General features: G+C 36.0%; 1 protein-coding gene across 4 annotated transcripts in view; it reads left to right on the top strand.

The window, feature by feature from the left end:
* Positions 1-21,440, top strand: part of ablim3 (actin binding LIM protein family, member 3) — a 75,324-nt gene that overhangs the window by 29,601 nt on the left and 24,283 nt on the right. For all 4 annotated transcript variants that reach the window (XR_007829068.1, XR_007829070.1, XR_007829069.1 and 1 more), the window contains exons 3-7: positions 4,624-4,807; positions 12,757-12,872; positions 14,157-14,283; positions 15,511-15,604; positions 19,513-19,600. Coding sequence is in view for 1 of the 4 variants with exons in the window: in XM_051127720.1 (XP_050983677.1) it covers positions 4,624-4,807; positions 12,757-12,872; positions 14,157-14,283; positions 15,511-15,604; positions 19,513-19,600 (609 nt within the window). In the remaining 3 variants the exon portion in view is untranslated. The remainder of the gene's footprint in view (positions 1-4,623; positions 4,808-12,756; positions 12,873-14,156; positions 14,284-15,510; positions 15,605-19,512; positions 19,601-21,440) is intronic.

Below are 21,440 nucleotides of genomic sequence, written 5' to 3'. Positions count from 1 at the left end.
TGCGTGCTGAAATGGTCATGCTACACGCAGCAGAGTCACATCTCACCCAGGGTTCAGTTAGTTAAAGAGTATGACTGTCACAATATGAAAGACTTAAAACCAAAGATATTCTTACCTAATTTGTGTCAATACTTACAAAATTGTGTTGTTTTGGACATGTATCTATAATAATGTCATACTATTTTTAAAGGGTCGTGTAAATGCTGTGATATGTGACTATGGTAATCATTCACTATTGCCATCTGATAATATCATTGTACTATGTTACTACTATAGTACTTTCAAGTTTCTCAGATAATATTTCTGTCATATATTGGATAAATGTTAAAATGTTAAACATTTTAAAGGAGAAGTTCATTTCCAGAACAAAATTTTACAGATAATTTACTCACCCCCTTGTCATCCAAGATGTTCATATATTTCTAATTATGAAATTATGTTTTTTGAGGAAAATATTTCAGGATTTCTCTCCATATAGTGGATTTCTATGGTGCCCGCGAGTTTGAACTTCCAAAATGCAGTTTAAATGGAGCTTCTTAGGGCTCTAAACGATCCCAGCTGAGGAAGAAGTGTCTTAACTAGCAAAACGACTGGTTATTTTCTAAAAAAAAAAAAAAAAATTGACAGTTTATGTACTTTTTAAACTCAAATGTTCATCTTGGGTGTTAAAAAACTCCCATCTCATTTTCTCCTCCAACTTCAAAATTGTCCTACATCGCTGCAGAAGTAAATGTGCAAAGAAGATCAAATGCCCTTTACAAAAAAAGGAAAAACATCAATGTAGGACCATTCTGACATTGAAGAAGAAAACAAGGATTACACAGACTATGCATGCGCATCGTAGAGATGAGACAAGATGTGCATTTGAGATTAAAAAGTATATAAATTGTCAATTTGTTTTGAAAATGATCGATTGTTTCGCTAGATAAGACCCTTCTTCTTTGGCTGGGATCGTTTAGAGCCATTTGAAGCTGCATTTAAACTGCATTTTGGAAGCTCAAACTTTGGGGCACCATTGAAGTCCACTATATGGAGAACATTCCTGAAATATTTTCCTCAAGAAACATAATTTCTTATTGACTGAAGAAAGAAAAAAATTAACATCTTGGATGACAAGGGGGCGAGTGAATTATCTGTACATTTTTGTTCTGGAAGTGAACTTCTCCTTTAAAAGATATTCTCACCTAATATGTGTCAGTACTTCAAAACTGTATTGTTATAGTGTTTTGGACATGAACCTATAATAATGTCTTACTATTTTTAAAGTAGCATGTAAATGCCATGACATTGGCATCTGAAAACCTCAAAAACAGCAGTTTGTCACTTATATTTCACATCTTTTCAGTATTTTAAAGTAAATATGCTACAATATAATAATATCAGCAATATTTACTTGCTGTTACCTTTATATATTTTCAAAGTAGTCAATCAAGTTTCTCACAAGCCAATGTAAATTTTTTCCATTTTCACTTGAATGTTTTTATGTTGTTAGTTTGCGTGTTCATTCAAGCTGATAATACTTGCTTCCCCAGGAAGATGTTCCTCTCAAACTAAAATCCATTTCCCATTACCACCTAATTATTAACAAAACCTACAAGGGTGCCACTGGGAGGCATGAAAATCCCTACATTGTAAAGGATTTGTATCTACAGTTTGAGTTTAGTAGATTAAAGGAGAACTCCACTTCCAGAACAACAATTTACAAATAATTTATTCACCCCTTTGTCATCCAAGATGTTCATGTCTTTCTGTCTTCCGTCGTAAAGAAATGATGGTTTTTGAGGAAAACATTTCAAGATTTTTCTGCATATAATGAACTTCATTGGACTTCCAAAATGCCGTTTAAATGCAGCTTCAAAGGGCTCTAAACGATCCCAGCCGAGGAAGAAGGGTCTTACCTAGCAAAACGATCGGTCATTGTTTTTGAAAAATAAAAATTTGTATACTTTTTAAGCACAAAAGCTTGTGTAGCACAGGCTCTGGGATGCACGTCCACGGGTTGTTCTTGAACAATTCGTTCATTTTGAACGAATCTTTAAGTGACTCTAGAAGAACGAGCCATTTCGGGGAGTGATTCGTTCAGTCGCGCATGCGCAACATCCTATTAGGTTCTGTGCTGGAATTAGTTCACCTGTTTCGAGTCTTCAGGTTTTTCGAGTCGTTCGTTCATCTTATGGAGCTGTCACGTGATGCTGATTTTGCTAAAATGAACGAAATGACAAAAAAATTTGGAAGTTCATTTTGGAAGTTTAAAATCGGGGCATAACATAATCTAGCATAACATAATCTGTGTGTTTTTACTGTCATAATGCCTGTTTATTAGTCCGTGGTACCCCATGGAAGACATTACAGAACATGTACAGTCTATAGTTTGCAATTATGTTGGAGAAACCTGTGTGGCTGTTGTCTCAGAATTTTCACACTGCTCCTGTTAATGCAGCACTTCCTGTAAGTAAGTACATCAGCAAGCATCCAAGCCATCTTTAGTTCAGTTTATGTATGCAATCAATCCTCTCTCTCTTTGTGCTTTGTGTCATCTCCACATTTTGTGGAGTGCCTGATAGACAGGGGGTCCAAACAGGAACCAATTTTCCATGTCTAATTGAATTCATTTTTTCATTACAAATGATATACAGTAATCAGCAATCAAACAACTGGATTGAAACGTCAACTAAAAATGTACATACATTTCAGAATGTTAAAGTACCTGGTTTGTCTTGCATTCGCTTTAATGACAGCTTAAGCTGCATGAACTCCAGAAGTTAGTGTTAACACTAATGATGATGTTCAGCTCTGTATCTTGAGCTTTAGTGGAAGTAAGAACATCTGACCATCTGTACAAAGGTCACGTGATCAGTGTCACAAATGTACTTATTCGATTATAGACCTACAAATAGAACTTTGTATATTTCTGATTCGTTTTAAATCATGAATTTCTTTGTTCTAGTTTTATTTATTTATTTATTTTAGTTTTAGGTCTTAGATTTTAAATTCCAGATTATCAGTGTGGTCATGAATGTGAGGACACTGAAGGCACTACCATATTGCTTTGTGTATGTTTGATGTTTGTTATTGAGATACTTTATAGGCTCAGCTGAAATAAAATGCTCAGGGAGTGTTTTTTCCTCTTTTGTGCTAATAGAATTATCCTCAGATTACTTTTAAGTACTCCAGGAAGCCAAGCAGATCCTCATTCCATGATAATCTTGCGAGCTACTTCATGTGTGGTGTGATTTTGAGAAGTTTTTGGTTTAGTAGATTGAACAATCCTTTTCCTTGTAAAAATAATTGAAATTCACAACTTTAAGTATGTGCGTGATTAATCTCTAATGAATTATGTATGGCCTTCTCTTGATTAATTTTCCAATGATAACTGTCACACTTCTCAGTATCAGTTTTATTTCAGTATCTTTTAGGTACTATTATGGTTTTTATTAATATTATTAATGTTATTTTTTGTTTTAATTTTTTAAATGTTTTTTTTTTTTTTTTTTAATAATGCTTTTTAAAATATGCCATTTGAAAGTTTGGGATCAGCAAGATTTTTTATGTTTTTTAAAGAAGTTTCTTATGCTCAATCAGGGCTGCTTTTATTTGATCAAAAATACAGAAAAAAAAGTAATATTGTAAAATATTATTATGATGTAAAATAAAGTTTTTCTATTTTAATATACCTTAAATCTTTTTAAAATTTATTCCTGTGATCACAGCTGAATTTTCAGCATCATTACTCCAGTTTTCAGTGTCACATGATCCTTTAGAAATTATTATTATCAGTGCTGGAAACAGTCGTGCTGCGTTATATTTTTTTGGAACATGTGAAATGTTATGAATACATGCTTTTTTTTTTTTTTACTTTTTATTCATCAAAGAATCATGAAAAAAGATGTTGCCAGCATAATGCAAATAATGGTTTCTGAAGGATCATGTGACACATAAGACTGGATTAACATTTTGCAATATTACTGTTTTTTTTCCTGTATTTTTAATCAAATAAACGCAGACCTGATGAGCATAGTAGACTTCTTTAAAAACAATGCAGGTCTTGCTTATCCCAAACATTTGAATGGCAGTGTGTATAGTTTTTATGAATGTGTAATTTCAGTTTTAGTTTTAGTTATTTAATACATCAAAGTAAACTGAATAAAAGTGAGAAATGTTGTCTTGGCAACTAGCTTAAATATATATATATATTTAAATGTATTAATGTCAGTTTATTTTATTTAAGTAACAAATCTCTTTTATAGTTTTAGTTTCCATTAACTATCATAACATTGCTCATTATTGCCCTCAACGAACACTGCCATTTAAAAATGGCTGTTTATGTGTCACTTGTAATTCTAAGTCTATAATCAACACACCAAAGACATTTCAAAAAGAAACTTGGCACAACAAAAATAAGGCCCTCAGATAGTCTAATTGGGTCTGTAGCTGTTTATTGTTACATCTGCTTGAAAGTAGCTTAAAAAAACAATCTCATCTTAAATGCAAACCTTATTACTATGTGTTGAGCCATATAGGCATCACAAGTTCAGTCCTCGCTTGTAACATACCTGTCCTTTCCTGTAGTATAAATAAAATCTCATGTTGATCTCATGTTGTCTCTCTCTGTCTTTCCTCCAGTGTGTGGCTGTGATTTGGCACATTCCGGATTCTTCCAGAAGAGTGGCGAGTACATCTGCACAGCAGACTACCAGCGCCTGTACGGCACAAAGTGTGACAGCTGTGGGGACTTTATCTCAGGGGAGGTGGTCTCTGCACTGGGCCGCACATATCATCCACGTTGTTTCGTCTGCAGCGTGTGCAGGTGAGCCCTCTATACAGACTACTAAAGTGTGATTACGGAAATAGACCGATCAGACAGATTACATGTGAAGGAGTGCTGGTGGGATGCTTGTAAATGATGCTCATTTACTAATATGCTGATGACTGAATCTCATTAATTCACTTCCTGACAGCTATATGCTCCCCCCACTCACCTATATACTAAGCAATCATACTAAAGTTAGTTCTGGTCTTCTAATTTAATCAGCCAAGCGATGTTCCAAAACGGCTCATATTTATGTAATGTTCCTTGAAAGAAATTCAGTATCTGTGATGGGTAAAAAGGTTTAGGAATTAGGTTGAATATAAAGGATTTGATGGACCACATGCAGAAAGTGGGAAGGCGAAAGTAAACGCTGACTTCTTATGCCACATTCTCTCTTATCAGTCCTGACCTTAAAGCAGGGCAAGTAGAGCAGTGTTTAATACACTATCAGTCAAAAGTTTTTGAACAGTAAGATTTTTTCAGAGAAGTCTCTTTTACTCACCAAGAGTGCATTTATTTGATCCGAAGTACAGGAAAATCAGTAAAATTTTGAAATATTTTTACTATTTAAAATAACTGTTTTCTATTTTAATATATTTAAAAATGTAATTTATTACTGTGATTTCAAAGCTGAATTTTTAGCATCTTTACTCCAGTCACATGATCCTTCAGAAATTATTGTAATATTCAGAAGAGTTCATAAGTTGAACTGACTTCAAGCTTTTGAAGGGTATTGTTTGTTACAAAAGCTTTTTATTTCAGATAAATGCTGACCTTTCTATTCAGAAAAGAAAACTGAAAAAATATATTCAGCTGTTTTAAATATTAATACATGTTTCTTAAACAGCAAATCAGCATATTAGAATGATTTCTGAAGGATCATGTGACACTGAAGACTGGAGTAATGATGTTAAAAATGTAGCTTTGATCACAAGATTAAATTGCATTTTAAAATATATTCAAACAGAAAACAGATATTTTAAATAGTAAACATATTTCAATATTGTACTGTTTTTTCTGTACTTTGGATCAAATAAAGGCAGGTTTGTTGAGAAGAAGAGACTACTTTAAAAAACATTCAAATGTTTTGAATGGTAGTGTATATAATCTTTTCTGCAAACATACACTGTCAGGGTTGATGTCCATCCATATTCCTAAAATGAACATTTTTTTAAATTAGTTTAGATATTAAAACAAACTACAGTCAAACTATAGTTTTTGTGGTTTAAAGGGCTAGTACATATAAAAATTAAAATTCTGTCATTAATTACTCACCCTCATTTCGTTCCAAACTCGTAAGACCTTCAGAACACAAATTATAACATTTTTGATGAAATCCAAGAGCTTTCTGACCCTGCATAGACAGAAATGCAATTGGAACATTCAAGGCCCACAAAGGTAGTATGGACATTATTAAAATAGTCCATGTGACATCAGTGGTTTAATCGTAACTTTATGAAGCTACAATAATACCTTTTATGCGCAAAGAAAACAACGAGGATGAACAGATCTCTTACAGGTTTGGAACAACATGAGGGTGAGTAATTAATGACAGAATTTTTATTTATGGGTGAAATATCCCTGTGTTTTATTTAATAACTTTAATGTACTCGTCAAAGCCAATTTTTACTTGAATTTGCCACTTGGCGAGTGTTTATTTTGGATCCTGTGTGTAGGCATTTTCTCTTCTCTTCTCTTGACTGAATTGCCCTAGAGAGTATAATACCACAAGTGTAGAAGGAGCGATCAATGCAGAACTGAGCAGGATATTGTAACATGAGTCAAGGCGGAAGAAGGCTGAGGCTTGAAGCTCAAAATATGCAATAATGCCCAGAAAGTAAGCAGAGAGGGAAGAAAAGTGTAAATGGAGAAGCTGCTGAGGCTAGAGGTGAATATTTGCCTCACAGACTGAAAGGAGCAAATGAAGAAGTTAAAGGCGGCGGTGGAAAACACCACCTCTTGTCTTTTATGTGTAGCCTATTCTCAGACTGACAAGCAAGAAAATGAGAGGTACTGTAAGACATCCCTGCAGGGACACATTATCTGTCTGCCCTACACTGAAACACTGTTATTTGAATCCCATTTCGTTTTGTAGTAAAAAATGGGTTTAATGCAACTGGATATTTTCTACATTTACTGCTTAAGTATTCACATTGGAAAGCTTTTTTTTTTTACTTTACCTCTGCTCGCTCCTATATGCTTTTTCTCTCTTTTTCTTTGTTAAGTTTTTGTGGACACTTTGCTGGCCTGTAGTGCTGTGAGTTTAGCTGCTAATGTGTCTCTGTTATATCCCATTTGTAATTACAGTGTGTTTGCTCTGCTCTGATCTACAGGAAATTAGTTCCACTAAATAACTTGCCCCTCCTCCTGTAGTTCATTAGTACACCGAAAGCGAGAGTTAGCGCTTGATGAATTTATGTGGGTAGGAAAAGGCATTTTCATGGAGGACTGGGATTGTTTTGTTGGACTGCATTGCCAATTGGGCTACTAAATGGCCCAGTGGGATGCTCTTGGCAGGAGTAACCTAAACATTTATCGGCCTGACCAAGAAGTAAACAGTCAACAGGAGAGCCAGATTATGTTACATTTAATATTTGAAACCATCTGTGTGGAAACCAAGCTCTAGATTTAATGGGCTATCATCCCGGTTGCACTGTCAATGATTATTCATGTTACGTTACAGCCCTTAGGAATATATCGAATATCTTTGATGGTGAACTCATATTTCTGTACAGCATTCTGGATCTTTAATTGATATTTTGAGGACATGTTGAAATTCACTGATATGACGAGGTAGCTCGTTCTCAGTGCTTCATTTGTTAGGCTACAAAAAAATTAAGATGCCGTTCTTTTATATAAAATATATATACATACAGTTGAGGGTCAAAAGTTTACATACACCTTGCAGAATCTGCAAAATGTTAATTATTTTACCAAAATAAGAGGTGGTGTACAAAATGCATGTTATTTTTTATTTATTACTGACCTGAATAAAATATTTCACATAAAGATGTTTACATAAAGTCCACAAGAGAAAATAATAGTTGAATTTATAAACATTGTTCAAAAGTTTACATACGCTTGATTCTTAATACTGTGCTGTTACCTGAATGATCCACAGCTGTGTTTGTTTGTTTAGTGATGGTGTTTTGTTTTAGTGACAACTATTACAGAAGGTTCAAATGCTCACTGAATGCTTCAGAAAGAAAAACAATTCATTAAGAGGTGGGGGGTGAAAACTTTTGAACAGAATGAAGATGTGTACTTTATCATATTTTTGCAGAAGATACGTACATGTTTCCCAGAAGACAAAATAAGTCAAATTTACCCTGATCTTTAAATTCAGAAAGTTTTCAATCCTCGGCTCTTGATGCATTGTGTTTCCTTCTGAAGTGTTTGAACCTTCTGTAATAGTTGCATATGAGTCCCTCCGTGTGAAAAGATAGATCTCAAAATCACACTCATTGTTGGAAAGAACTCAAATACACAAAAATGCTGAAAAACCCAAAAAATTGTGAGACCTTAAGGATGTTTCTGAGGAACAGATGGCAGTTTAACTATTCAGGACAAACAAGGGACTCAGAAGCAACTTTTACTACAGAAAACAGCTGTGAATCATTTAGGTTAACAACACAGTATTAAGAATCAAGTGTATGTAAGCTTTTTAACAGGGTCATTTTTTTTAATTCAACTATTATTTTCTTTTGCAGGCTATATGTATACACCTTTTATGTGAAATAACTTATTCAGGTGAGTACTAAATAAAAAAAAAACATGCATTTTGTGTAATCCCTCTTGTTTGACCTCAACTGTATATGTACAAACATAAAATGGCAAATTTTATGGCAATTTCTTGTTATCAATATAATATGTTCTGAAAGAGTTGCAAGAGTGTGTTTGTGGACCGAATAAATGCAGCCAAACATGAAAACGGTAAATTTTTAAAGAGCAGAAAAAGCTGACAATGCTGTGTGTGTCTGGAGGGAGTGCGATGTGGCGGTAATGCCAAGGTCACGTAAAGACTGCATGGAAAGACACGCACAGTGCCTCATGAGGAAGCCCACACACTTTTCACATATAAATATAGAATAAAGTAGGTTGTGTGAAAGAGGAGGAATAAAACACAGTGAGAAAAAGAGAATGAAGAATATGAAAAAGTAAGAATAGATCCAGAGATTCTGTTCTCATGGAAAAAACACTGAAGGAACTAAAGAAATTATTCCACCCATGTGTCAGACACGGGCTCTGTAAGTGCTTCTGTTGTCTGCCCACTTACCCTGTCATCTTTCACTCTCGATTTCAAAGACATCTTTGTGTGTGGTCTCAACAGTGGGGGAGTTTGTCATGCCATACTTCACATAGCCCAGTGAATAGTGTGTTGGTGTGTGTGTTTATGTCCAAAAGTGTGACATTTATCTATAAATGTTCTTTGTAAGGTTAAAACTAATCAATATTAACAGTGACAGAAATAATGCATGATCTGTTTTTAAAGGACCTGTTCTGTAATCTTGTAAAGTGGCAGAGCCGGTGCTCCTCCAAGGTCATGGTTCAATGTAAATGGATTGTTTTATAATTGCTGCATTAGTAGAGGAATAGACTACTGTAATAGGATTTGTCTTGTGGTGTAGAAGCTTCCAGTCATGCTGATTACTAAGCAGATAAAACAGTGCTGTGGACACAATGGATTAAGCGAGCTGTCACGAGACACGTGCGCATGTGTGCTGAAGAAATGCATGCTTTTATCTACATAAAACATCTACTCACCATACACAAGAGGTAAGCTTGTGTATACAGTGGAATATGGTGGCATTTGTGGTTTGCAGAGGCCTTTGGTACAAGCAACAATGAATTTCCATTCAGGTCCAGGTTAGATTTTGCTGGACTTTCTGGTGGCTCAGCAACGCTATATTGTTCACCAGTAAAACTAATGTGGGGAGAGATCCCACCTTGTCCACATTGCCCCTTATTATATCAGGTCATTTTGTGATATGACTCACTTTATCCTGTTATTTCAGTGGTGTTTGTGCTTTTATTGTGTCTGAAGGGAAGACAGTGTGCTTAGGTAGACCTGGGTTATTATTACAGGCTGGCTTCTGTCTGTGTTTAATGCTTGTGGGTAATGTGGCCTTCCTTAACTCTATATGGGGTTAAATGTTACTTGAACCCTGTCAGGCTTCCTCTCACAGACCTCCTGCTGTTCTGCTTTCAGTTGTTAGTAAATCCTTATATGGTTGGCTACCATTACCATTCATGTTCATTTCATTACAAGACATTTACACTACAGTTGTACACAAACATTTGAGGTCAGTATGATTTTTAGAAATGTTTTTTCAAAGAAATCTTTCATGTTCACCAAGGCTGCATTAAAGGGCATCTATTATGCAAAATCCACTTTACATGGTGTTTGGACATAAATGTGTGTTGGCAGTGTGTGAACACAACCACTCTACAATGATAAAATTCCACTCATTCCTTATTTTTTAATCCCCATTAAACCAAATTAGTCTCACTAGGCATGCCTTTTTGATTCTCTAAGCAATGTGACATCACATTGTTTAGACCACGCCCACAGTGCTGACTGACAGTCCTGCATTGCCATAGTTTCCACACTTTTCATTTGACATGCGTTTTCGGGTGTGTAGTGTGGATGGAGATCCATTCTGAAATGTAGTGAAAACGGCAGTGTAGATGAGGATTGTTTTCATTTTAAAAAGCCGTTTTATAACGAAAACTCACTGGTGTAAACAGGGCCAATGTATAACGGTGCATTTACATGAGGCATTGACGCTTGACGGAAGCCATGTCTGAAGCTTGGTGCTGTTGCAACCGTTAAAGTAACGACAGCCAATCACATCCAGTTTGGACCACGACACAAATATGATTGGATAGTCTGCACTAGTATATTTGCACTAGTATATTTTCAAGCATCTGCGTTAGTGTTTGAAAAGTTAAAAAGTTTTCAACTTCTGCCGCGAGCAACGCCAGTGACACAGCTGACCCACAATTCAGTTCAGCAATGCTTGATGTCACTCCATTTAAAGTAAACGAGAGGCATTGATGCCGACACGGTGTGGCGTCACACCAACAGAGGCCACTCCCACAATAGTTGATTGACGTGAGCACCTTACCTCAGATCAGTTGTAACAGTCCGACCTCCATTGTTTCGATGCTGGAGCAGGGATGTAAGTTAGACAACAATATCGCTGTTTGAGTGATTGAGGTGTTGTGTTGCTGGATGTAATAATGAACATAGTAGTCGTCATTTACTCCCGACATCTGAGCCGCTGAAGATGCAGTGGATTACATTTGTTTGTGAAGGAAATGTGCCTCCCGATCTACATAAATGCGTCTATGTTCGCGCAAATCATTCGTGATCCAGCTTCACCTAAGGCAGAATTGAGTATAAGGTATTTTTTTTTGATTCTCTGCAAACACCTTTCCTAATAACGTGCTAGTTAGCAAGTTTCGCAGCTAAACACGCTAAATGCGGCTAAAGTAAACAATCTCTCAGAGCAGCAGAGAGTAGAGAGGGGCGGGGCGAACAGAGCTCATTTGCATTTAAAGGAACAATCCCTCAGAATGGGATGATTTTTGCAGAGCTCATTTTGACAAGGTAAAAAGGGTGTTGTTTTACACAACCAAAGTATATTATAGACTTTTTATTAAGACCCTGAAGAATCATATCAGCTTGTGGTAAATGGGCATCCGATGACCCCTTTAAAGATCACTTGATCTGGAAAGCATCTGCTGTGTACAAACATCTGGCAGATGTCTGTAAGATGTCAGTTTTACATACATTCTAAATCATAAACATCTTGAAGATATCTAATAGACGTCTGTTTGACATCTGATGAGAAATGTATCAGAAATGTATCTATAGACGTATTGCAGATGAGCAAACACTCTTAAAAATACATCTTGCAGATGTAATTGCAGACGTCAAATAGACGTCTCCAAGATGTATGTGTGCTATCAGGGTACATCACAGAGACGTCTGTTTGACGTCTGCATTTACATCTATGAGTGTTTGCTCATCTACAGTATGTCTATAGGGCTGTCTCTATAGGCTATGTTTCATCATTTTGAATTTTAGGTTGTACCTAGATGGTGCCAATAAAGTGCTCAGTTTGTGAACTGCTGTTAAAAGAAGAAGATGAAATGCAAATAGGGCATAAACATTGTTTTCAAAGGCGTGCTTTGTCCTAAATTTGACATTGCCCAAAGCAGTGGCGTTGCAGCGTTGCCAGTGGCACTAAGTGCAGATTTGGCACTGTAGTGGAAACGCACCCTTAGTTCGGTGGTGCTCGCAAACACATCCCCACTGCGCTGTCGAGTTGGTCGCACGCCTCGGTCGATTGAGCCACGTCGTTGACAGGTCATGTTGCTTCTACCTACTGTTTATTGCTGTAGGCATGCAAAACAGAGATGTATACGCTACACCCTCTTCTGATGGGGTGGGAATATGTAGCTCATTTGCATTTAAAGTGATACACACCAAAACAGTTCTTTTTTAGACACGCCCAACAAATGCCATTTTCCAGATGTTATAATAATTTATCTGTGGGATATTTTGAGCTGAAACTTCACAGACACATTCTAGGGACATAATAGGGTATAATAGAGGGGCATAATAGGTGCCCTTTAATTTAATCATAATAGAGTAACAACAGTAATATTACAATTTAAAATACTGAAACCTAACATTTGACTTTTCTTTTGTAATATTAGCTATTTGGTTGAGTTCGTGTAGGTCAGGTATACATTCATTGTGAGGTCCCGCCAAAACTTTTCTCTACTGTGTAATTTAGTCTTCCTTGTAAGCATTCCGGATTTATTTGACTGGATCATTTTTTATTTGGATTAATTTTAGGCTTTGCTTTACTTATGCATGTGTGCTGTGTTTAATAACATGTTAGCTATCTGTCTGTCTGTTTTTCCCTCTCTAGGAAACCTTTTCCAATTGGGGACAGAGTGACGTTCAGCGGTAAAGAATGTGTCTGTCAGCAGTGTTCCCTCAAGATGGTTAATTCCAATGAGCCAATCAAAATCCACGGGCCCAGTCGTGAGTCCCATCCTTCAGTTTAAACATTTGCCTATTCATTTGCATAACATGTGGTTCACATGTTTTTGTGTCTGTGTAGATTAGGATCAGCCAACAGTCCTAACAAAGAAAAAAAGGCTAGATAAATAAGCCTAGTAAATCACATATGTACGCATGTGTGTGTGTGTGTTTGGATTTTCACATTCATAATTCTCCATCTCTTGAGTGTTTTCAGTAGTCTAAAACCCTCCATATGGCTGTATTGACCTGCATATCTGTGAGGGGAGAGAACAGACCCCTGTTCAACAGATTAGAAAATGTGTAGCGTCTGGGTAAACAGAGGCAAAATGCTGTGAAGTTTTTATAAAGGCCAGAGGTGAAGAGCGTCTGAGCTCCATGTCTATGTTTGCTCTTTGGTTGAAAAAATGTAGAGAGTCTGAACATGTCTGGGTCATTTTTGCTATGCATTCTTTTCCATCATATATACATATATATATATATATATATATATATATATGAATCTTAAATAATTTTACTAGATGTTGCCATTTTTGCCATGGTACCTGCTGTAACTTCTAACATCAAAAATGGATTTATTATGAAATGCACAATCCTTCTCTGGGCAATGGCTAACTTTAGCTTTTTATTTCCATCCTGTTAAGTTCCATCCTGTTTGAAATCCTCTTATTAGTCTTGGCATTGTGTTAATAATCAAATTTAAGTGCCAGAGCTTGACCAGATTAAGTTTCCGAAAGTCTGACAAACCCTTTTTTTAGAAATACCTGTTTAAATTACAACTAAATCATATTCAGGTTTTTCAAGTTCATCATAAAAGGTGCTACATATCAAGAATGCTCTGTCTTCTGTTCCTCTTAAACTTGTAATCACAGCTGCTACAAGGAAAAGGTGGAAATAAATTGTTGAAATATAAGAGTGAAAGCATATTTTAACATCCGTGTCTGTGTAAAGATTGACCTAAATGATCGGGGAGGTGAACTAAAGAAAGCCGAGCTCTCAAATACTCTAAACATAGCTGAACACCCTCCAAATAAAAACAAATGATGCAAGGACCTTTCTGTGCTCAAAATCCTGTTACGGTCATACATCATATACTGACCTACCCAGCCCACACAGCTCAATAAAGTGTGTGTGTGTATGTCTGCTAACTTAACCTTCATACCAATGTATTGATTTGTATTTCATGTGTTTTTTATATACCTGTCAAGGCTGACTGGACACAGCAAAGACTTTTGAACCTTTAGTCCATTATATAACCTCTCTTCCTTTCCTCATGGCTCTTTTTAGACTGTGCAGGTTGTAAGGAGGAGATTAAACAGGGTCAATCTCTGCTGGCGTTAGAGAAACAGTGGCACGTCAGCTGCTTCAGGTGTCAGACCTGCGGCCTGGTCCTGACGGGGGAGTACATCAGCAAGTGAGTGAACACGCCTTCTGTTGACCTGCTGGCTTGCTTTCAACCACACATTGTGATGCACAAAGCAACCTATTTATTGTGTTTGAAATCAGGTTAACTCTGTTAATTTAATAAATACTTAATGACAATTTCTCTTATATTTTGCACATTCGCTTCCAATAATAGGCCTTTATCATTTGTATATATGTATATAAATTACAGTTAAGATTAGAAGTTTACATACACCTTGCAGAATCTGCAAAATGTTAATTATTTTACCAAAATATGAGGGATCATACAAAATGCATGCTATTTTTTATTTAGTACTGACCTGACAACTGAGGGACTCATATACGACTATTATAGAAGGTTCAGAATGCTCCAGAAGGAAACATGATGCATTAAGAGCCGGGGGTTGAAAATGTTTTTCATTTGAAGATCAGGGTAAATTTAACTTATTTTGTCTTCTGGGAAACATAGCTCCTGAAGGGCAGTACTAAATGAAAAAATATGATATTTAGGCAAAATAAGAGAAATGTACACATCTTCATTCTGTTCAAAAGTTTTCACTCCTGTCTCTTAATGCATTGTGTTTCCTTCTGAAACATCAGTGAGCGTTTGAACCTTCTGTAATAGTTGCATACGAGTCCCTCAGTTGTCCTTAGTGTGAAAAGATCCTCAAAATCATACAATCATTGTTGGAAAGGGTTCAAATACACAAAAATGCTGAAAAACCAAAGAATTTGTGGGACCTAAAGGATTTTTCTGATGAACAGCAGGCAGTTTAACTGTTCAGGACAAGCAAAGGACTCATAAACACCTATCACCAAAAAAAAAAAAAAAAAAACACAGCTGTGGATCATTCAAGTGTATGTAAACTTTTGAACAAGGTCATTTTTATAAATTCAACTATTATTTTCTCTTGCAGACTGTATGTAATATCTTTTATGTGAATTATCTTATTCATGTCAGTACTAAATAGAAAATAACATGCATTTTGTATGATTGGTCTTATTTTGGTAAAATAATCAACATTTTGCAGATTCTGCGAGGGGTATGTAAACTTTTGACCTCAACTGTATATGTATATATACTTGATTTACTAATAAGCAAGTGCTCCTGTTGGGGACTTTTGTGACAGAAAAAGCTCATGGTTTCTCTGGTTTTGCGAAACTCGTGCACCTGTATTTTATTTTTGGTGACAGTACAAGAATGTGTTTATTCATGTGAGTCTTAATTTGCATGCAGAGATGGCATTCCTTACTGTGAGTCAGACTACCATGCCCAGTTTGGGATAAAGTGTGAAACATGCGACAGATACATCAGTGGACGTGTGCTGGAGGTACGTCTACATCCCACCTTCCTTCATCCCACCTCTAAACTCCCCAACCCAGACTCTCACCCAGAAACCCCCAGTATAGAAAAGTTAAATCTGTTACAACTATTTTCAACATTTATAATAAGAACAAATGTTTTCTTGAGCACCAAATCAGCATATTTGAATGATTTCTGAAGACTCACGTTACACTGAAGCCTGCTAAAAATCACTGTAAAAAATTTCACCGCCCCCAAACTTTCAAATGGTAGTGTATAATTATTAGAAATGTAATGATAGTTTCATTCATGTCCACAGACCACTTGTAATACATTTGTGGACTCCCTGTTGAGAACACTGAACCTGAGCAATTGACTTATTACTTATACACATATAGTTGTTCTGTGTAATAAGTGACTCGTCTTTGATTGTTATTGACTCTGAATTACCCCAGAACTCTGTTGAATAGACAGCAATTACATTGAGTTATACCTGAAAAGTACATGGATTGATCCATCAAACAGACCAGGCAGGAAGCCTCTGTTATAAAAAGATCAAGGGCTAAATATGAAGAGATGGATGAAGAAGCTCAGACAGACGGGGAATAAAACCACCGTTTGAAGCACTCTTCCCTCAGAAATACACACACTTCTTTCTCACAACGCTTGCACCATTTATGGTTAACAGACAGCAAAAAAATACACCTCGTAGAGACTACTAGAGGATAACGCTTTTGGAGAATAAACAAGTGAGCAGCGCATCACTATTATTGGATCTGATATTTATTTTTATCATTCTACCTCTTAAAATAAATACAGTGCGTATATATGTATACACTATATATTGCAGTTGCAGGTTATTACAGTAAGTGGTTTGAAATGGAGCACTGAACTTTCAGGCGCTTTACCACTACTGTTTACCACTACTGTTTCAATAGGTAGTTACTGAGAGAATGAGTGATCGAGCTTACGAAGAGCCAGTGAGTTGCCCTGCCTTTAGTTTTCCTCCACTGTGGCTCGTCCTTCAGAGGAATGGCCTAATATTCGGCCCTTTGACATTTCATAAGCAAGAATGATTACTTTGGCTGGTACCCCTGGCACCTTTTCTTTTGTTGACTTGCTATTTTCTGACACTCCTGAGTAGGGTTGTGGAGTCGTGGAGCTGGAGATAGAGACAGAGAATGTGAAAGACTTTGAGTAATGTGACGGTCGCAGGGGAATAGAAACATGATGAGGTACTTTACATACAAATAAAAAAAGGAGATAATTTGCCAGGCGAGAGTTACAAAGCTGATGAAGCTTAATGTTAATTTGAAAAACATTTGTGTAAGATTGTATACTCATACACACTAACTTATTCCCGTTGCTCTGTTTGCTCTTATCCCAGTCTGAGTGGCTGGTGTGAAGTGCTCCGTGTTCCAGTGAGAGCTCAAGTCAGGTTATTTATAGCTAGTGGGACACAGGCTGATTTATCTTTATCTGCCTGTTTGATTTGCACTCATTCCCCTTGGGAGACACCTAGTGATACCACATGCCTCTGAGCACTTAGAAACTGACAGCTTGCTGATTCCTGGAGCAATGACAGCATACACTATGTCTCTAGCTCATAAACTGGCCTTCTTTCGCCACCTGCTCTGTGCCTCGTCTCCAGTATGCCCCTTTCTTCTCTGGACTTCCTAATGAGACAACATTTGGTGTATTTGCAGTGTTTGTCTATAAATAGCAACTGTCGTACTAGTTTAAGAACTTTCATTTTAGATACATAATGGATAATTATTTTGTCTGTCTTTGTTCTTCTGATGTAAATAGTTCCAAAGAAAGCTAGAGAAGAATCAGTGGTTGTGTCTCTAAGCAACTCAGATCATTTAGTTTTTGTGAAGAACTTATTTGAGTGAATGATTCAGATTCACTGAAGACAGTCACTTGTTTTGTTCCAGAATAGGTGTTTTGAACACAATTCCTGAATGAATCAGTGTTTTAAATTAATCGTTTGAGTGACTGATTCAGTGACTCATTCATAAAAACTGTCACATGATTCATTGTTAAATAAATCTATTTTGAATTAATCAGTTGGGTGAATGATTGAATTTACTCTTTCATGAAAACAGTCATGTTTCATTCCTCAATGAATCAGTTTTGTATAAATTAGTAATTGATTAAATGGATACTGACACGTGTTTTGTTCCTGAATGAATTAATGTTTTAAATGAATCATTTGAGTGACTGATTCAATGACTCATTCATAAAAACAGTCACGTGATTCATTAGTAACTATATCTATTTTGAATTAATCAGTTGGGTAAATCATCAGTTGGGTGAATCAGTGTTTTAATCAAATTGTTTTAGTGGCTCATTCAATGATCATAAAGACAGTCATGTTTTGCTGCTGAAGCATTTCCAGTTAATTAGTTTAGAATAAATCGGTCAAGTAACCCTTACGAGAAAGAAGTTTATTCAAGTGTGCTATTAGTATACTTCTTTTAAACTAAAAAAGGAAACTTAAAGGAGAAGTTCATTTCCTGAACAACAATTTACAAATAATGTACTCACCCCCTTGTCATCCAAGATGTTCGTGTCTTTCTTCAGTCGTAAAGAAATAATTCAGGATTTTTCTCCATATAATGGACTGATATGGTGCCCTGAGTTTGATCTTCCAAAATGCAGTTTAAATGTGGCTTCAAACAATCCCAAATGCGTTTATAAACAATCCCAGCCGAGGAAGAAGGGTCTTATCTAGTGAAACGATCACTAAAAATTTTTCATAAAAATAATACAATTTATATACTTTCTAATGCCAAACGCTCGTCTTGTCTTGCTCGTCCCGACCTCTGTTTTTTTCCAGTTCATGACAGTTAGGGTATGTCGAAAAACTCCCATCTCATGTTCTCCCTCAACTTCAAAATCATCCTACATCACTGCTTTACCTTTTTTGTTAAGGGTGTTTGATCTTCTTTGCATGTTCACATTGCAAAGACTGGGTCGGAACTTTTGCAGCGATGTAGGATGATTTTTAAATGATTTTTGAAGTTGAGAGAAAATACGGTCAGCGTTTTTCGACATACCCTAACTGTCTTGAGCCAGAATACACAGAGTTCAAGGAGAGCAAGACGCGTTTGAGATTAAAAAGTATTTAAATGTTATTTTTTAAATTAAAATAACCATTTGTTTTGCTAGATAAGTTGTTCTGGACTTCTCCTTTAAAATATACTTAAAAGTATACTTTTATATACTAAAAAGTGGGCCAATTTAGTCCCAATGAGTATTGAAATAGTACATTTAAAAGTATACTACTAGTACACTGATATTTGTATACTTACTATGTAAAGTATACTTAAAATATACTTGAACTTTACTTAAGTATACTTAATAAAATAAACTTGAAGTATGCTTCTTTTTGGTAAGGGAAGTGATTCAGTGATTCAGTGATTCAGTGTTACTTGTTGCATAATTTTAATACATAAATGCATTTTTACACCTTGCACTTTTAGGACATTTCTATTCTATCTACCTTGTCCCTTTCCCCATCTAGAACTCTAAACAAACAGTGTAAATTCTACAAAAATGTATTCATTTTCCGTAGTTCTATCAACAAGCTCATATTTTTTTAACTGGCCCAAGGGAGAAATTCTCTCAATTACTGATTCTTGGCACTGAAGGATCTGCGTAAGCTTTAAATGTGTGTACGGTGAGCAAGAGAATCATTAAACGTCTGTAGAGCTCAAATGAGTCTTGAGCAGTATTAAAACAGCAGTAAAGAAGGAGTGCTCTGTTGCTTAATGTGGAGGACGCTGTTGAGACAAATATATGTTGACTGTGTTTATTGCACCCTTGATAATGGCTTTAACAGGTGGAGCATTTATGTGCTGTACATGTTGTTTTAGAGTGTCCAACAACAGTTTCTTATCATTCTGTTTGTCCCTGTCTTTCTGTGTCCAGGCTGGAGGAAAGCACTACCACCCTACTTGTGCTCGCTGTGCCCGGTGTCAGATGATGTTTACAGAAGGAGAGGAGATGTATCTCACAGGTGAGGAGAGGTTACAGAGGCCAACAGCCGGCACTTTCCATGAATAGGGTGCAAAATAGGTCATGAAACTCTTCCAAATAAGGAAGTGAGGTTTTACTTTTCAACAAATGGTCAGTGAAAGTTGCTGAACTTTCAGAAAATAGTGATTATCAACCTCAAGTGGTCAAACTACATATCATATGAGCTGTTTATGTATATATATATATTCTGGAAAGTAAGTTCCTCAGACAAAATTTTCAAATTGCGCTTCATTTAATCATGTTTTTGTTTAGAAAAAATAGATATTCATTCACAAGTTCATCCATAAGTTCATTCTTGTGATAAAGCAGATGAGCACTCTGCTAATAAAAGAGCTCTTTATAAAATATTCCATGACAGTCGTTCAATATTAGCTTCATTTCCAGACCTTCACGAACAATATGCAAGATTCATGTGAGAGATAAAGGCTGTAGTGAGAAGACTTTAATGAAGAAACTGATGTTATTCCCCAAGGAGTCACAGAGGCTCATCTTAAAGCCCCATTCAGTAGATTTCCTTTGTGAAACTGTGTGATCGCTCATATGACTTCCAGTGCCAGCGGCTAGCGGACATTAGAATGCACCGCAGGTCTTTTTCTGTGTTTGTCTGTTCTGTTTCACATTCAGGGCTGAGATGTGTAAGTGTGTTACAGGCTAGCGAACACGCCTCGAGGTAAATGCATTTAAAAGTCAGCAGAGCCGGCCGTCAGCACATTACTGTCATGCAAAAAAGAGAGAGGTACGTAGGGAATGAGAAAGGGAGAGAATGAGCCAGGCGGAGACAGAGCGTCGGATTAAAAAACCCATCAATCTGAAATTGAAATACCACAGTTGAATGAATGCACTCTGGCCTTTCTTCTCATAGAGTGATTACATTAAATGTATTTGCCTTAGCTGGAGTTATCAATCTGCTTCCCAATCTCAAACTCACCACTGAGGTCAGGAGCAATGTGATTGGCAGGCAGGTCGAAGATGCCAGATTGAATAAAATGTACAATAAAAATCTTATAGTGCAAGTCCATCAGGGACATTATCGCCAGTGCCTACTCAAAAAATAATTTCAGTTTACAATATAATTGTAGAAGTATGGTTTAAATTTAATACTGGTTTTGTATCCTACCAATTAAAAGTTTGTTTTGAGTAAAGTCTTTTAATGTTTTTGAAAGAAGTCTCTTATTCTCACTCTTTGAACAAAAAATACAGTAAAACAGTAATATTTTGAAAATATATTAAAACCATTGTGCTGCTCAAGATATTTGTGGAAGCTGTGATGCTTTTTTGAACAGAACATTCAAAAGAACGGCATTAATTAAAATGTCTCACTTAGGTGTGTCCTTGCTGAATAAAAAAAAATTCTGTCCTTTAATAAATGTGTCATTTGGGTCAGTATTTTTAAACTGAGATTTAGACATCATCTGAAAGCTAATAACTAATAAGCTTTCCATTGATGTATGGTTTGTTAGGATAGAACAATATTTGGCTGAAATTTGAGGTATTTGAAGTATTTGAGGGTGCATAAAAATTAAAATTGCCTTTAAAGATGTCAAAATGAAGTTCCTAGCAATGCATATTACTAATCAAAAATTAATTTTTGATATATTTGCAGTAGAAAATGTACAAAATATCTTAATAGAACAGGATACTTATTTAATATCCTAATGATTTTTGGCATAAAATTGATCATTTTGACCCATACAATGTATTGTTGGCTATTGCTACGAATATATATCTGTGCTACTTATGACTGGTTTTGTGGTCCAGGGTCACATTTTTTAAAAAATTCTTTCTGATAAACTGAAATCCATGTGGTTTCATCTTCTAAT

Source organism: Labeo rohita, chromosome 14, assembly GCF_022985175.1.
Source record: "Labeo rohita strain BAU-BD-2019 chromosome 14, IGBB_LRoh.1.0, whole genome shotgun sequence".
In the NCBI taxonomy this organism is placed as follows: domain Eukaryota; kingdom Metazoa; phylum Chordata; class Actinopteri; order Cypriniformes; family Cyprinidae; genus Labeo; species Labeo rohita.
This window is presented reverse-complemented; position numbering and strand designations above follow the sequence as displayed.